The 17,785-nt window shown below is 57.1% G+C and overlaps 1 protein-coding gene across 6 annotated transcripts in view; it reads right to left on the bottom strand.

The window, feature by feature from the left end:
* Positions 1-17,785, bottom strand: part of OGDH (oxoglutarate dehydrogenase) — a 37,459-nt gene that overhangs the window by 5,963 nt on the left and 13,711 nt on the right. For 3 of the 6 annotated variants that reach the window (XM_036436262.2, XM_045581110.1, XM_045581109.1), the window contains exons 3-10: positions 12,865-13,056; positions 11,431-11,533; positions 7,195-7,239; positions 3,385-3,500; positions 2,160-2,314; positions 1,865-2,011; positions 1,119-1,209; positions 805-984 (exon numbers count right to left, since the gene is read on the bottom strand). In XM_036436262.2, coding sequence (XP_036292155.1) covers positions 805-984; positions 1,119-1,209; positions 1,865-2,011; positions 2,160-2,314; positions 3,385-3,500; positions 7,195-7,239; positions 11,431-11,533; positions 12,865-13,056 — 1,029 coding nt within the window. Of the gene's footprint in view, positions 1-804; positions 985-1,118; positions 1,210-1,864; positions 2,012-2,159; positions 2,315-3,384; positions 3,501-7,194; positions 7,240-11,430; positions 11,534-11,654; positions 11,746-12,864; positions 13,057-17,785 lie in introns of all 6 variants that reach the window. The other 3 variants (XM_036436263.2, XM_036436265.2, XM_036436264.2) reach the window with 3 other exon arrangements.

The following is a 17,785-nucleotide window of genomic DNA, read 5'->3' as shown; positions in this document are numbered from 1 at the left end:
GCAGAGCGTGGGGAGCCCGCATCCTGTTCCTCAGCCCCTCCCGCTGCACGAGAGGCAGCCGCCCACTTGGTGACATCCTCCCCAGGGCCTCCCTTCCTCTGGGCAGGCGTCCGTCCGAGCAGGGACCGGTCCTGCTGCCCATCAGCAGCTTCTCTCCTGATGCCCAAGCCCAGGACACACGGACTCCGTCTGCGAGGCACACCCTGCGCACTGACCTGGTCCCACTTCTAGGTCTGACCTTTCACCTGCAGACGCCCTCCGCCCACCTGCCAGCGCCTGCCGTTCTGCAGACTGAGGACTCCTGCTCGGTGGAGGGCGCTTGCCCTCACTCCACTTCTGCCCGCACACAGCTCGCCCGCCCCGCTGGGCAATGCACCAGCAACCCCCGCCCCCCCCCGCCCCAGGTGCTCCTGGCTTCTGTTCCCCCACGACCTTCTTTCTGGGGAAGGCGGAAGCAAAACACAGGGGGGAGCTGCTGGCTTCGTACCCCTGGAACGCACAACATTGCCGACAGACACGGCGTTCCTGCCTGGTGTGACACACGCAGCCGCCACCATCCGAGGGGCCGAGTACACACCTGGGGACCCCGTCATCCCACGGCGCCCTGTCCCTTCACGCCGCCTCCCTCAGGCCTCCCGCACCTGGAAAGACTCCCGCCCGCTCGGCGGGAGCACCGGCTCCTCAGGAAGACGGGCTCCGGCCCAGACCTGGGCACCGTGAGGGCAGACCCGCCCGCAGGCATGGCGTCGCTGCCCTGCCCCAGCCACCCCAGGCCTCTGTGGTCCGCCCAGCCCGTGGCCGTACCTTCTTCCCCTCGGTGTCCCCACAGTAGAACTGCTCGGCTTTGGTCTTGCCCATCACCACGGGGTCGGCGGCCTCGAGGTGGGAAGGGTTGGCCACCAGCGACAGGGTGATGTTGCGGTCGGTCACGCGGTTGATCCGCCGGTGGTACATGCCCAGGTGGTACTTCACGTCCCCAGAGCCCTGCGGCACACGGAGGCTGGTTCACCCTCCCGACTCCTCTGCCCAGGACGGACCAGGAAGCCACCCTCTCCCTGAAGCTGGGCCTGGCCAGTCCCCAGGCAGCGCCACGCCCGTTCCCGGGACCGGTGCCTCACCTCGTCGGCGGCCTCCAGCTTCGAGTCGAACTGACAGAAAATCTGCTCCAGCTCCTTCCTGATGACATTCGCCAGCACGTTCAGCCGTCCCCTAGACACACGGGGTCAGGGGTCAGCAGGCCCTTCCTCCTCCGAGGGACAGGCAGCACCTGGGTTTGCTGCCCAAGGTGCTGAGACCAGAGCCGGTGGGGAGGCCAGCCTCCATTCACCCGCCTGAGGCCATGACGAGGGGAGGAAGGGCGTCCTGGCTGCTGGCACTGCAGCCCTCCCTCAGGTCAGCGGCCTCTGCGGTGACCCCAAGGGCTCTGGCTTTAACTTTTTAAAAAATATATATTTTAATGGTTTTTTTACAGAGAGGAAGAGAGAGGGATAGAGAGCTAGAAACATCGATGAGAGGGAGACATCGATCAGCTGTCTCTTGCACACCCCCTACTGGAGATGTGCCCGTAACCAAGGTACATGCCCTTGACCGGAATCGAACCCGGGACCTATCAGTCTACAGACCAACGCTCTATCCATCGAGCCAAACCGCTCTGGCTTTAACTTTTATAAGACGCAGCACCAGGCCAACAAGCCTGCCTGAGCCACCTGTGGCCTTGGGCATGACGGTAACTGCAGGGCGAGGGGTGCCGGGTGGGCGGGGTAGGTGAGGGGTGCCCGGTGGGAGAGGGGCGCTGAGATAGATGAGGGGTGCTGGGTGAGGGAGGGGTGCTGGGGTGGGAGAGGGGCCCCGGACGGTAGCGGACCTGTGCGGCATCCCCATGATCACTTGGTCCACGCCGTTCTCACTGGACTTGTCGATGATGGTCTTGAGGGCTGGGATGAGCACCTCGCAGCCTTCCAGGCCGAAGCGCTTCTCGGACGACCACTTCCGCTGCAGGAACTCCTCGAACCTGGAAGGAGCCGGGGCCTGAGCGCAGCCCAGGGCTGGCCGCTCCCCGGGCCTGAGCACAGCCCAGGGCTGGCCGCGCCCCGGGCCGGCCTCCCACCTGCGCAGCCCCGCCCCCGCCCCGCCCCCGCCCCGCCCCCGCCCCGCCCCACCTCGTGGACCGCACGAGCCGGGCCAGCAGAGTGCGCTTCTCCTCGTTGGTGAACTGCATGACCCCCGGCGTCTCGAACTTCCTCCGGATCCACTGGCACTGCTCCAGGTCGTTGATGAACATGAACTCCACCCCGATGTGCTGGCAGTAGGCGTTCTGTTCCACACAGCCAGGCGCACAGTGGGTCAACACCCAGCCAGACCCTCCCTCCCTGATGCACCCAGCTGTGTGTGTGCGTGTGTGTGTGTGCCCGCGTGGAAGGCGCCCACAGCTCCACAGGGAGGGAGGGAAGAAACTGGAGGAAAGCAAGCAGACTGTGCCAACGACGGGCATGGCTGGGCAGCCTGTGACCTCACACATCTGAAACAATCTCCCACTGGACTGGAACCCACAAAACTTCCTTTTTTAGGTTGATTATAAAATTAAAAACCATAGGGTTTTATTACAAAATAGCAAAAGGAATTTCCTTCCTTTACATTTAAAGAAATACATGCCCCTGGCTGGTGTGGCTCAGTGGTTGAGCATCCGCCCATGAATCAGGAGGTCAGGGTTCAATTCCTGTTTGGGGCACATGCCCAGGTTGTGGGCCTGATCCCCAGTGTGGGGTGTGCAGGAGATAGCCAGGTCAATGGTTCTCTCTCATCATTGTTTCTCTCTCTCTAAAATCAATAAAAAGTATGTTTTAAAAAAAACAAGACTGCCCTAACTGGTTTGGCTCAGTAGATAGAGTGTCAGTCTGCGGACTGAAAGGTCCCAGGTTCAATTCCGGTCAAGGGCATGTACCTTGGCTGTGGGCACATCCCCAGTAGGAGGTGTGCAAGAGGCAGCTAATTGATGTTTCTCTCTCATCGATGTTTCTACCTCTCTATCCATCTCCCTCTCTGTAAAGAATCAATAAAATAGCCGAAACCGGTTTGGCTCAGTGGATAGCGCATCGGCCTGGGGACTAAAGGGTCCTGGGTTCGATTCCGGTCAAGGGCATGTACCTTGGTTACGGGCACATCCCCAGTAGGGGGTGTGCAAGAGGCAACTGATTGATGATTCTCTCTCATCAATGTTTCTGACTCTCTATCCCTCTCTCTTCCTCTCTGTGAAAAATCAATAAAATAAAATAAAATAAAAGAATCAATAAAATATACTTAAAAATAAATAAATAACAAACAAGACTAAGAAAACCCCACCTGTGGGGGGCCTCCTGCGAGCCGGGCTGTGGGGAGCACGCCTACCTCCAGCCGACGGATGATCTCCCGCAGCGGCAGCGCCGACTCCTGCCCGCCGATGAAGGTGGTGGTCGGCAGCTGAAAGACCTTGTCCAGGTCAGACTCGTCCAGGCCATAGAACCCTGCGGGTGAGGAGAGACGCAGGGCCCCCGGGGCAGTTCACGGAAAGGGGAAGGGAGGCCCCAGGGGAGAAAAGAGAAGAGAAAAACCATGAAAACCTCTGACATGAAGAAAATAAGTAACATTTTATAGCTAGAAACACAGTTTAGCAATAAACAGAAGCTGAGAATATTACTGGGTGTCACAGGCAAATGAGAATGAAATTAATATATGCATATTAGTCCGGTGCACCAATTATTCGTAATTTAGAGAAAAATGTATTCCAAGGTCCCAAAGACACCAGCCATTGTGGTTGGAAAGGCACTGGGCGAGTCTAGGAGAGTGAGTGAATGAAGAGAGCTGAAGAGGGACTCGGAGCAGGACAGGAACTGGTACAGAAGAGGCCACACGTGCACGGGGACACTCGTGTGTGGGGGGGACAGGAAGCTGGAGATGGGAGTGAGGGGCAGTCACCAAGAAGCAGGGGTCTGGGAGAGCAGCGGGCAGCACAGCGGGGCCTCACAGCCATCCCTGCTCCTGGGGCCAGCCTGCACGCTCTGGACCCACTCCGCCAGCACTGACCTTCCGCAGCCTATGCTGGCTCACTAGCGACTCCCTCTGACCGGCACTGACTGCCCGTGCCCAGCTCCAGCCGGGACCTCAGGCTGAGGGCGCCGTGTGCGGGTCTCCAGGGCTGGGACTTGGAGAACTGCCTGGGGACACTGCCGAGGGCCGCCACCCCCTGGAGAGGCGGCGCCCAGCTGGTGGCAGCCGTCACGTATCCCCGAGGTGGGGTCTGGGCTCCGGCCCAGCATGGCTCACAGTCGCCGTGGCTGGAACTCTCCCGTGTCCCTCAAGCTGCAGCCTGTGGGGAAGCTCGAGCTGCTCCCAGCCGCTGCTGACAGGGACGAGGCAGCAACCGCGCGCCTGCGACCGCAGAGGCCAGCTCTCGGTGCCGGCAGGAAGACAGGCCCGTCCTCCGCACCCTGAGCACGCCGTGGGCGCTGGCTCTCGGCCCCTCAGCACGAGCCCGGCCTCCCCGTGTCTGCGGCTCTGCGTGTCCACCCCTGATCTGGTCGTTCTCTGAACCTCAAAACCGCTGGCCCCGCTCCTGCCTTTCTGGGTCTGCGTGAGGGGTGAGGGGAGGTGGAGAATCTCCCCCCTCCCTCCTGCTCCTGGTGCGACCAAGCGCCAGGCACCAGGCCTCAGCGGCTCTGAAAGGGGGAAGATGGCTGACCAGCCGGGGTCCTGCCTGGCTTCCTCCTGGGCTCCTGTCGATGGGAGCCAAGAACCTGCAGCCCAGAGCTCCCTCAGGTGCAGCAAACCAGCCCCACAGGAGCTGTGCTGGTGGGACAGGAAGACAGCCTCTCCGACAGGAGACAGCCTGCCGCCCGCCCTCCCTCGCCTGGCACAATGCCTCCACCTGCACATCCAAGGTGTCAGAGAAGGGCCGTCCTCGCCCCTGGGGTGGGTGGGTGGAGAGTGCAAGGCCTCCATGTCCCCACCCAGGATGCCCCCGTGTGGTGCCCGGGAGACGGCGGCCACAGACATCAAGGACGAGTCTGTCCCCTGACCCCTAAGGTTCTGGTTGTAACAAGTCTCTCCAACGAGAACAGGAACCTCTCAGGCTGAACAAGGTCATCCAGAGGCCGAAGGGGCGCAGATGTGGGCTTACCCACTGGACTCGCAGGGAGCCCCGCACACGGCTCTCGCAGCCACCAGAACACGACCGAGGCAACGGGAAGAGATCGGGACTCGGCAAAAAACCAAAAGACTAAAAATGGAAGATGCAAAGAAGGACCACATGGAAAATGCTGAGATGGTGAAACAGTAACTCAAGTTAAAACTCAGAGGATGGGCCCTGGCTGGGTGGCCAGTTGGTTGGAGCGTCGTCCAGTCACCAAAAGGTTTCGGGTTCAATTCTCAGTCAGGGCACACACTGAGGCTGCACGTTCTTCCCAGGTCAGGGCGCCTGCAGGAAGTAACTGATCGATGTTCCTCTCTCCCTCTCCTTCCCTCTCTCTCTAGAAAAGCAATAAAAAGCAAAACACATCCTGAGGTGAATGTTAAAACAACACTCAGCCCTCAGAGAACGGGCTCAGGCAGAACCAGGGGCAGGATCAGGGGCATGAAGATAGAGGAGAGAAAGAAAGGGGTCCGAAGAGGAGACTGACAGAAGGGAATGGAGAAACCTGGGTCGTGTGACACGCCCCGGAAGCTCCCAGGACTGGTGATTCCCAGAGTGAGGACAAGAGGGCAGCTTGGTAACTACGCCGGGAATTTCCCAAAGACTTAAACCTGCAGGTTCAAGACGCCGAGTGAACTCACAGGATAAACCAGAGAAGCCCACGGCATACACATCACCACCAACACGGTGAGCAGTCCGTTCTCCCTAAACTGGCCCGTGGGCCGAGCCCGCTCTGACCAAGCTGTCGCAGGTTTACCGAGAACAAGAGCAAGCTGGCTCTAACGTTACCTGGGAGGACGAAGGGGCAGGGCACAGGCTGGAGAACAGAGCAGCCCCCCTCCCCGCCCTCTCACCCCCTGAGGTTTGAGAAAGCACAGAAGCAGCTCCACGAAGGGACGATTTTTCCGCTGGAGGTGCTGGAGCCCTCACACATCCAAGGCAGACCTCCCCGCAGTAAACAAACCCAACCCTTCCCCAACTTCACGTCTCCTGCAGAGATTAACAACACGGACCATGGATTCAAACGTGAAATGCAAAACTATCGAACCTTTGGACGAACACAAGGAGAACACCTCTGGGATGAGCCCTAAGGAAGGCGTGCTTAGGCGGGACAGGGTGTGGTCCAGCGAAGGGGAACCTGACACACTGGGATCTCCAGAACTCGAGCCTTCAGCTCTGCAAGGACCCAGAGTCAGAGAACAGCCCAGGCCTGTCACCAGTGAGCGGCCGAAAGCGCTGTGGGCCCTCGTGGCCAGCAATGCTCCCCGAGGGTCAGAGGACAGCCCGGGTGACACTCCATCAGGCTGACCGAGAAATGCCAATTCCAAATGTCTCAGTGGCGATTCCACTAGCAGACCCTCTGGAAATGACAAAGTTACAGAAACAGGACGGACAGCGATGGCCAGGGTTACACACGGGGTGGGCAGCAGAAAGGACCCTGCGGGGCAGACGCAGTGGCAGCACGGCTGGACGTCCCGTGGCCATCAGGGTGACCACAGGGAGCTTCTGGGAGGCACATGCTGTTTCTAACCATTCCCCAGGAACCTCTAAACCGTGCCTTTACCCCAACCAGAGTCTCACAGACATGGAAAAGAACCGAGACACCTGGTACGAGGGAAGACTGGCCACGGGAGGGGGCTCTAGCACCTCTCTGGGGTCCTGGCGGGGGTCTTCGCGGCGCCCACGGCCGTCAGGGCTCCTCCCCCCCACGCTGCCAATGCACCCCCCAGGCCAGGAGGCAGGCCGAGAGCCTGGCGCGAGGAGGGAGCGTGGCACATGCAGAAGGCAGCGTGGCCTGGGCCTGGCGACCCTGAGCCTGAGGGCGAAGCGCAGGGGCGTGACGGACGGGAGGGGACGTCCCAGGACACGATGACGGGACGGGAATGACGACGGAGAGCAGCTCTGCCTGTTGGTCACATTTCCAAACCAGTGGCCACCTCTGAACAGGACAGTGTGGGCTTCCCCAAGGGCATGCTGGGAGAAGATCCTGCCCAGGCGCCCAGCTCCAGGAAGAAGGCGTGTTTCCATACCTCCCACTGTGAGCACTCGCAGCCGCTCCTGGAAACCGGCCAGGCCTGAGGCAGGGCGGGGAGCGCGGAGGAAAAAGAGGCGAGAGTTAGTGCAGAAGGCCCCCCCCCAGGCAGCACGGGAAGCACAGACAGGGAGAGACACAGACAGAGGAGGACAGGGGGGGACAAGGGCGGGGCTCCTGTGGTCAGCAGCTGGCCTGAGTGAGCGGGAGACCGCTGGGCGGCACCTGAGACCCGCCCCCTCCCACCGAAGTGGCCCTGCGTGGCTCCGGAAGGAACCACCCGATCTGGACACTTGGGGAGAAGTGAAGGAGAAGATGAGATTCTCACTCCTCAGACCTGGAGCTTCAGGCGGGCGACGAGACCTGAGCCCTTAAGATTCCGGCAGCTTCCAGAGTGGAAGGCGCCATCCTGTCCCCATGGCAATCAGCCATGTGCTCTGCGGCGCCCGTCCACCGGGGACAGCTCTCCGGTCTCAACCTCCACCAGCACCTGGACGCGGGGGCCTGGGGCGGGGTCAGGAGGCCCAGTGACAGGATTCATAGGGAGGTGGCTCAGCGGTCAGAGCGGCCACCACCCTCAGCCACGCCCTGCCCTGGGAAAGCCGGACGCTCTCAGAGCTGACGGAGGGGTGCGACGGCACCCACCAGAGCTCGGAGCCAGTGGCTGCGCGAACGTGGGGCCTGCGGAGGCCGGTGCCCCGCCCCCTCCGTCCTCAGGACACGGCCTCCACGGCCGCCGGCACACGCACCATCTTCTCACGCTGGGGGAGGGGTGCTTCTATGTTCACTTGTGCAGGAGTCCCCATCTGTGGGTTAGCCCTCTGCGGTCAACCACCCCCAAAACTATTAAACGGAAAATTCCAGAAACAAGCAGTTCGTGTTTGTAATTGCCCGTGTTCTCAGCGGCATGATGGCATCTCGAGCCGCCCTGCTCTGTCGCCTGGGAAGGGAACCCCTCTTCTGTCCACAGTGCACGCCCGTCACTCAGCAGCCCACACGGTCCCCGAGAGGCCATCCTCCCGACTCTCTGCCAGCACGCGGCCACATGGCTCAGCTCGCACCTGCTCCTCACAGTGCCCAGTCCACAAATCGTGCTGTCACAGGTGTGTGTGTACGAGAAACCAGGACACAGGGCTCACCACTGGGGCTTAGCAAGCAGCCTGCAAACGAGAGGGGACTTCTGCCCTTCTCAGCTTTTAAAACTAAACACCAACAAACAATACGAACCAGAGAGTGAGAGGAGAAACTGGTTGTCATGTATGAGGGCTCAGGGTCCCCACACCAGCACACACGGGGGAGAATGACTTCTTGCCGAATGCGGAAGGCCCTGCTTGGAAGGAGGGCTGGGGCTGAGAATGGTGGGTAGGCGAGGGCATCCAGGAGGGAGGACAGCCTGCGGGGATGTGGTCAGCCGCCCACCTGCTCACTCACAGCAGCCAGCAGGTAGGTGAGAGGAACTCCTCTCTACTGCTCTCAGACTGTGAAAGCTGATGAAAAATCAACTTTGTAAAAATCCTCACCTGAGGATCCTTTCCACTGATTTTGAGAGAGAGAATGGAAAAGAGAGAGAAAGAAATATCGATGTGAGAGAAACACATCAATTGGTTGCTTCCTGCCTGTGCCCCAACCAGGGCCTAGGCTGGGGAGGAGCCTGCAACCAAGGCAGATGCCCTTGACCGAAATTGAACCCGGGACTCTTTGGTCCACAGACCAACGCTCTATCCACTGAACCACACCAGCTAGGGTGAGAAATCAGCTGGTTTAAGCCCCTTCTCCCAGCCTGCAAGGAAAAGTCTTGGGGGTGGGGTAACTCAGTTAAGCAGCTAAGATGTCACAATTTTGGATTTTTATTTAAACTGCATTTTTAACTGTTTAATTCAAGGTCACTTCCCAAGACCAACCCTGTGCAGAGGCTGGTGTGTCCCTTCTTGTGGAGAGAACTGCTTCCAGCTCTGCTCTGCGAGGACCCCAGGGCCCACCTCGGGAGGGGTGGACGCAACGACCTGCACCTAGAAGCTGCCCCCAAACATGCACCGCAGAGAAGGCCCGTGCCCAGGAGCGTCTGCTCAACGACAGAACCCAGCTCCTGCCTCAGAGAAGCGTCTAACCCTCACCACGTCGGCCTGAGGATGGCGCCAGCCCCACCGCCACGGCACCTGCTCTGTCCACTGAGGTGTCCACGGGCCGTGCTGCCAGCCGAGGCCCGATGTCCCTCCCGGGAGCCCAGGAGGTGCGACCGCCCAGCACCACCCTCGAGGCCAGAGAACTGGGCCAGCATTTCCCAGCCTCCTCCACGCCGGTCAGGGAAGGTCGGGCACCAGGCGAAGTCACCATCGGTTTAAGAAATTCTGTGCGGACAGGGCTCCGCTCGCTGCCTTCACCACCACGTGACTGCGCTCTGCAACGTGGGTATGTGTCCCCTGAGCCTCAGCTTTCGGAGGATGAGGAGCCCCGAGAGGCGACCGAGGACACCAGCTGCTGCCCCCCCCCCCCCCCCCCAGACCCACACTCCTGCAGCGACATTGCCCCGTCACCTGGGAGCCCAGGCCTGGCCCCATCACTCAGCTTCTGAACCTGCCTCCACCAGTCGCCGGCAGCTCGGACTGTGCGAACCACACTGGTCACGGCCTCGGGAGCCAGGCCTGGCGGTCTGAGCTCAGCTAATCCTGAAACAAACTGACAGCTTACGGCACCCAGCAGCCAGGCCTGAGGGCGGGAGACACCGTCTTCCTGACCTACACACACCAACGGTGCCAACTGGAGACGGACTTCCCCCAGGCTCACATTTATGTACTGGGTTTATGCTACTTCCCATTTTTGTAGCTAAAAAAGACACATCAAATTCCTCTCACAAAGGGGCCTCCCCGACTGGGTGGTCCTGAGGGTGCTCGGCCAGGAGAGGCAGCGTCTCTCCTCCAATAGCTGAGACTCTATGGGGCCTGTGCCCCTGGTTTCCAGTCACCCTCCGTGTGAGATGCCGCCAGGGACCCTGCTCCCGAGCGGACGGAAAGCAAGGCCTATGGCCTGGAAGAGCCGCTGCCTGTGCCGCCTCGGCTGTGCCCAGGAGCTGCAGGGCCCAGGCCCAGCCTCTCCGTCCCAGGCTCCTCCAGTGCCTGGCGGCTGTGGCTCCCTCCCACCTGCCCAGTGTCCAGAGGGACAGAGGAGTGCTCCAGGCCCCAGGCAGCTCCAATGAGCTGGGAACCACTGAGGAGGTCTGTTTGGATGCAAGAAATGGGCACCCAGGGAAGCCCTGCTCTGCTGAAGGCTCTGCCGGGACACGCAGGCCCTCTCTTGGGAGAGCTCACCACGGAGGCGTCAGGCCCGGGAGCTGCAGGGCTTCGTGCTGAGGGGAAGAGAGGGGCTCCCTGTCCTGCGGACACCCAGAGAAGCCCACTCTGGAAGCACAGAGTTGTCACCCCAAAAAAGCAGACTCCACACGGGCCTCTACCTGCCCTGCCCGTCGCACGCTCAGGACGGTTCCCTCCTCCAGAGCCAGGCCAGAGCAGGAGGGCCCTGCGGCCTGCACCTGCCTGACCCGGCAACACCGCCACCCTCCTCAGGAGTGTTGGGTCCCCTAGCGGGAGCAGCAGGCAATGTAATTGTCAGTCTCATTAGCATGCACAGTGTTCCGTGACACCACCATCTCAGAATTAGTCACACCGTAATTTCTGTAGCAGGTTAGCAGCACGGAGCCGGAGCGCAGATTAACTCGAAGAAGCAACTGCGGTGGGAGGCCAGCCACGCCCTGCGCGGCACCGGGCGCCTTCCGAAGTTTCCTGTGTGATCACCGGCCTTAAGAATCGAGACCCCGGGGCAGAGCCTGTTTAGAGTCTCGCCCGGCAGAGGCAGGCCCGCGTGCCCCGGGACAGCGTGAGGTGACAGGCGGCTGCGTAGGCCTTGTCCCGCACGGCGGCCCGCACCGGGCCTGCCAGGCGCCAGAGCGCGTCTGAGCACCTCCTGAGGGGCCTGCACAGGCGGCCACCTTTCCCCTGCATCGCAAACCCTTTCTGCCCCCAATTTCACTTTCTAACTTGAGACTCAGACAACGGAGCTCATACCGTCTGACTGAGAAGCTGGGGTGAACTCGAGATGCCCAGCTCTAAGGCTGTGTGACCGTAATGTCAAGTGATCAGAACGAAGGAAACTTAAGAGTCTTCCCTCCCGTCTGGGCGTCTGGCCTCCCGGGCCAGCACCGGGAGCTAAGCAGCAGCACCGGCCACTCTCAGGCCCTCACCAAGTTTGTCTGTGGATGAGATAATGTCAGCGGGCACGGAGGAGTCCAGATCGGCATCCAAAATTCCCAGGGGGTCCAGCTGTGCTACATGGTGCCCTCGTATCTATGGAAGGGCCAGTGACGGGGAGGGAGGGACACACACAAAAGGACAGGAGAAAAAAAAGAGGGAAGGGGTAAAAAAAGTAAAATTACATTAAAATTAGCATTTACAGATCAATCCTCACCCACGTTTGAAGAAACAGTTACTGGAGCATCATCAAAATTTACACAACTAATTCCGAGAGGATCAAGTTTTGCAATGTGGTGACCCCTGACCTGGAAGTAATAACACAAGCAGTGGTTAAGCAGGACCCGGGCGGTGGGGTAAAAGTCACACGTGGTCAAACCTCCCGAGAGCTATGAACCCGACTAGTTCTAACGGCCTCGGGACAGCAGGCTGTGCACCGAGGCGCATCTATGAAGGGTACACTCCTGGGCAGGAGAAATGTGGGAGTTGTCAAGGACCGCTTCCTGGGGCCCTGCTTCCCTGGACAAATGGAGACGGGCTCTGGGGATATCACCCCAATGTGACTCCACCTCAGCGCTGACCAGCAAAAGGCCTCCGAGGAAGCAGGGCTGCAGCACTGGGCAGGCGGTACAAGCTGGACCCAGGCCGTCAGTGCCTGCTGGAGGTCAGGCACCGAGTCAGACAGAGACGGCTACACGGACGGTCCCCTCGGACCCAACTGCCTAAAGCAGGGCAGAAACTCTAAGTCTGTTCCCTGAAGCAATGGGCCCGTCACCCACATCCTCCCCTGGCACTGACAGGGTGGAGGACAGCCCCCACGGGCAGCCCAGGTGCTGAGGCCGAGTGCACGCCGCCTCCCGCAGGTCCCTGCAGCTCCCCCTCCTCAGACAGTGCCCCGCTTGCCACCTTCCCCAGCACCTGTCCTGACACCGGGGGCAGAGTACGCCGATGCCCCGCCTGCAGGAGTGTCTGGGTTGCCGGAGACTTCTGCTCCCCAGGACGGCTCCCAGAGCAGGTGTCCAGGACTGCAGGTGCCGGGCAGCTAACTTGGGAAAGCCTGACACCAGGTCCCTTCCAGGGGCTGACTGTGCAGCTGAGCGCCCACCTGCCTGTCCCTGCTTCCTGGGCACGCCCAGTCCCCCACCCTACAGGTGCACCTCCTCCTGTGTGTGGGTGCTAGCAGCTGACACGGGATGGCACAGTGCTCCTGGTCACCAGCACTTCCTGCGCCCGGCCCCGTTTCCCTGCCCACAGATCTTTCTGCCAACCTATGGGAACAAGCGAGGAGCTGCTTCCAGGGCTGCACTGAAGATGGCAGAGGCTCTGCTCCGCAGGTGAAACTGTCCCGGCTCCTCTCCTCACCTTTTGCATTTCTGTATCCCTGGACCCCAGGGCCGGGACAGGCTGTGCTGGCAGGCGCACCTTACCTGGTAGGCCCTGATGAGAGACTGCACTGCCAAGTGGTCCTCCACCAGCTTGTCCACGTTGGTCTGGGTGCCCGCCAGGGGCTGTGCTCGGGCCACGGCAGACAGGGCGCCCATGCTCAGGGCCAGTGGGCTCTGGTAGGCAGTGCCTGGGGCCGCCCCGGCATTGGTGTTTCGGAAAAAAATGTCCCATGACTAAAGAGAGAAGGAACACACGTGTCACTCCACTGGGGGCCTCACCCTCATTTCCAGCCAAAGAAAGAACTGTTCTTGGCAGGCAGCCACATCCTGCCGGGCAATGACCTCCTGCTCTGAGCAGCAGCTCCCCTGACCCTCAGGATGCCCCACATCAATGGGGCAGATGCCCTCTGGCTGCCCTTCCTGCCTGTCTGTCCCCGACCTCCTGTCCTTCAACACAGCCTCCAGGGCTCAGGCCTCCCTTGTCACCTCACCGCCCCACACACACAAAATATTAGGTCTAGTAATAATTAATGTCGTTTTCTAATACTTTTTTAAATCGAATTTATTTAAACAATACAACAAAATTTAATCAACAATATAGTTGCCGTTGTTTTCTACTACTTGTGCCCAACGCTCAGGAAGCATTTTAATCCCTCTGTTGTAAAATTCTTGTGATTTTGATGCAAAAAATTCGGTCAATGCATTTTTGAGGCATTCTTCATTATTAAACTTTTTTCCAAGAAAGTTTTGCAAAGAACGAAACAAATGGTAATCGGAAGGGGCAATATCAGGAGAATATGCAGGTTGAGGGAGAACTTCCCATTCCAACTGGCGCAGTTTTTCAGCAGTGATTCTTGCAGTATGCGGTCGTGCGTTATCGTGGTGAAGAATTACGCCCTTCCGATTAATCAGCGCGGGTTCTTTTTCTCTTAAAGCTTGGGCTAACCTTTCCAATTGGGCACTATACACTGCACTTGTAATGGTTTGGTTAGATGGTAAAAGTTCATAATGAAGAATTCCTTTAAAATTCCACCAAACACACAACATCACTTTTTTCGCATGCAAGTCAGGTTTTGGCGTGGGCTGCGGAGCCTCATTTTTGTCCAACCATTGAGGCCGCCTTTTCAAATTAACATACAGCACCCATTTTTCATCTCCGGTAACAATTTGCTCTAAAAACGGCAAACGGTTTTGACGAGAGAGGAGCGAACTGCAAATTGTGACTCTTTGATTACGGTTGTTGTAGGTCAACTCATGAGGAACCCATTTTCCAAACTTTTGGACTTTGCCAAGTGCACGCAATTGATTGGAAATTGTTTTTTGTGAACAATTTAAAGTTGTCGCAAGCTCTTGCTGGGTAATTTGAGGATTTTGCACCAAAAGAGCTTGAAGAGCTTCTTGATCAAAATTGGATACACGGCCTCGACCACTCTTGTCATCTAACGAAAAATTTCCCTCGCGAAATTTCTCAAACCAACGCTGGCATTTTCTGGCGCTAACTGCATCTTGACCAAGAGCACTACAGATGTTTTTTGCAGCCTCACTTGCTTTTCTTCCTAATTGGAACTCGTAAAGCATGCAGTGCTGAATATGCTCTTCATCCGCCGTCTTCTTAGCCCTAGTTTTGCAACAAAAACCAAACCAAACACAAACTTTTTCAAGCAAAACTTGTTAATTGCACTTCACACCTTCTGTAGATACCACGTGTTTGAAGGTTATGTCAATACAAGTCAACGCCAAGCAAGATTTTAAACGAATGTTTAAAAACGACATTAATTATTACTAGACCCGATACAGTGGCCCTTGTGCAAAGGGTGGCCTGAGGCTGGCCCTAGAGAAACCATGTCGTCTGTGCTTCAGGAGGGCCCTTCAGGGGCTCAGGGCTCAAAGGCCTTAGTCTGAGCCCTGAGATCCTGCCAGGCACCTGGCACCGGGGCGCAGGGCTCAGTGTGGAGGGACAGACATCTGTGTGCACAGGTCTGCGGTGAAGACAGCACTGCGGAGCCAGCAGCCAGCACACTCCTGCGTGCGGTAGGAACTAACTGGGGTTCCTCTCAGTTTCCACTTCGTCTGTGTTAATCAAACTCACTCATTATCTCTCTCCTTACTATTTTTGGCTATTTTACGTTTAAATGATTCAATTTCTAATTCACATAAATACTGTGGACTCTTAATAGGTTATTCATCTCATACAAAGATGTTGAGCCTTAAAATATTTCAGAGATCAGAGAAACCAACACTTAATTCCACTGCAAAAAACCGCCCGTATACTAACCACCAGGAAGGTTTAGACATGTACCAGGTGTACCCGTTAATGGCAGATTTCGTAAAAAACACACAATTTCAAGAGAAAGAACAAAATTGCTTTATTCAAAGTAATGTCCATTGATAGCTACACATTTCCCCATCTTTCAGGTAATGTGTGGACACCGTCCCAATAGAACTTTTCTTGTTTTGAGGCAAACCATTCAGAGACCCAATTTTCCACTTGGTACGTTTTGAAGTGCTGCTCAGAAAGTGCCATCAATCGCAATAAGTGGTCATCTGAAGGAGCAAGGTCTGGTGAATATGGCGGGTGGGTTCATACTTCCCAGGCAAGTATGAATTGGTTCTGAAGTGTGTGATGGTGCACTATCATGAAGCAAAATTACTTTACCGTGTCTTTTGGCCCATTCTGGTCATTTTACGATCAAAGTGTGGTTCAAATTGATTATTTGTTGTCAGTAGCGATCAGTATTAACGGTTTCACCTGGTTTTAGAAGCTCATAATACACACCTTCCTGATCCCACTAAACGCAGAGCACTGATCCGGCCTTGCAGTCGATGTTGATGGTTGACCTGGATCAACTCATGATTTTGTGCATTTGGGATTCTCAAAATAAACCCACTTTTCATCACCAGTCACAATTTGGTGCAAAAAAACTTTCTTTCATGCCACTGAAGCAACATTTTACTGGTTACTTTTCGGTTTTCCATTTGTCTTTTGTTCAGTTGATGTGACACCCATTTTCCTTCCTTTAAAATCTATCCCATTGCTTGTAAATGATCAGAAATTGTTTGCTGAGCAATGTTTAATCTTTCTGCAAGTTGTTTTTGAGTTTGACACCCATCTTCATCCAATAATGCTTGTAATTGTTGGTCTTCAAACTTTTTCGGTTGTCTTTCACATCGAAATCATCATTTTGAAAGCATTTAAACCAATCTTCACAAGTACCTTGAGATAGAGCATATTCACCACAAGCAATGCCTAATTGTGCTTTTTTCCTCACGGTGAATAATTTATGTCGGTTTTGGATGCTGCATTGGTCAGGAAAGCAGGAAAGCCGACTCTCCTTCATGGCCCAGCGGTGCCCAGCTGACCTTGAGGTCTGTGCCCATTTGTCTCCCCTGCCCCCAAACCCTGGACGCCGCGCGGGCACCAGGGATAGGGGCTGTTTGCTGGGTGGAGGTGGCTCAGAGGATGCCCCCGCCCCAAGCCACTGGCTGGGTTCTTGGCTCTCAGAGACCTGACAGGGGGTGTTGGGTGCTGAGGCCGGAAGGGGCTGCCGGTGGTCTCTCCTTGCCCTTCAGGCGGAAGCTAACCCCACGGCCAGCCCACTGCTCGAGGCGCCTCTGCTCTTTCCACTCTGACTTTCGCTGTTGGCACTTCGGTTCCTTGAGGAACTACCCCTGACCCCTCTCGGCCCGGCCCACACGGTTTAGGGGCAGTAGACTCTCCCCCAGCTCCAGGAGTAGCCACGGGGTCAGCTTCCCACCAGTCCCAGCTCAGCCTCCCCCGGGGCATAGTGACACATGAAGACAATGCTCTGCCTTTAGTGCTCAGCAGCACTTTTCCACAAAATAATGAACTCAAACTTCCTGCAAATGCTCTTGTTTTGGCACAAAATTCGACATTTTTAAGTGTAAAAATATCTAATGGTAACACCTTCAGAAAATTTGACACAGGAAATTTTGAAGCCTGCTGCCAATACAACAAAATAGCATACATATCAAATTGCATATCTATCAATGTAATGTATAACTCCATGAATTGAAAAAAAACCTAACTGGTACACCTGGTAAACACTGTCTTTCTTCCCTGTCAGACATGTCCAGTTTCTAAGGTTCTTCGTCAGTAAACAGATTAGATGCCTGGGAGAACCTGGAGAGAAAGGCCAGCAGGCCTGCGCTTGCCGCCAGTGAGGGGTCCGCAGGCAGCCGGTCCCAAGACACTGCCTGCACCACCAATCCCACCAGAAACCCACTGTGGCAAGCAGGGCCTGGTGCTGGACCTCCAGGGGAGTTTTCAGAACATCCAAGTTTATTCCTCTTGCATTCAGTAACATGTAAAATCAAACTACTGGGTGATACTGCACAACATGGGGAGTATACAGAACACCGAGCTTTTACCTTAAAAATTGTGAATTAATACATTAATAGCAATTGTTAAATGCTTTAACAAACCTCACTGTTAGAGCTCTCCCTGTGTTCCCTGGTCTGGTTGACAGGCAGTGTGTCGGCTGATGGGCGAGACCTGCAGGGTCCTCACCTGGCACCAGCCACACGCCAGCTGTAAGCACCGCACACGCCCTGCCTTGGCCCTCTTGGGCAGGAGTCGGAATCCAGTACCATTCTCCCAACCTGCCATCAAGCTGTCCCTCCCCCTCCCTGAGCCGGCTCCACTGCGGGCGAGAGGCCCTGCGTCCACCAGAGATAGAACCGACTTGCTCCTGTGGGAAAGGAGAGGCCGCCTAGTGTCCACTGCCCAGGCAGGGAGAGCTCAGGCCTGGCCCTCCTAGGTGCATTACAAGGACACACAAAACTGACGCACTGGACACCCCAAACATTTCCAACTTCCGGAAGCTTGGGCAGCCCAGCCCTGGGAGGGGCAGGCGCCACCATAGATATCCCCTCTGGAACCTTCTGACTGGCAGACAGTGGCACAGGGGCTGCCGTGCTGGCCCACAGGGGAGCGCACCGGGAC

This window comes from Pipistrellus kuhlii, unplaced genomic scaffold (genome assembly GCF_014108245.1).
Source record: "Pipistrellus kuhlii isolate mPipKuh1 unplaced genomic scaffold, mPipKuh1.p scaffold_m20_p_133, whole genome shotgun sequence".
In the NCBI taxonomy this organism is placed as follows: domain Eukaryota; kingdom Metazoa; phylum Chordata; class Mammalia; order Chiroptera; family Vespertilionidae; genus Pipistrellus; species Pipistrellus kuhlii.
This window is presented reverse-complemented; position numbering and strand designations above follow the sequence as displayed.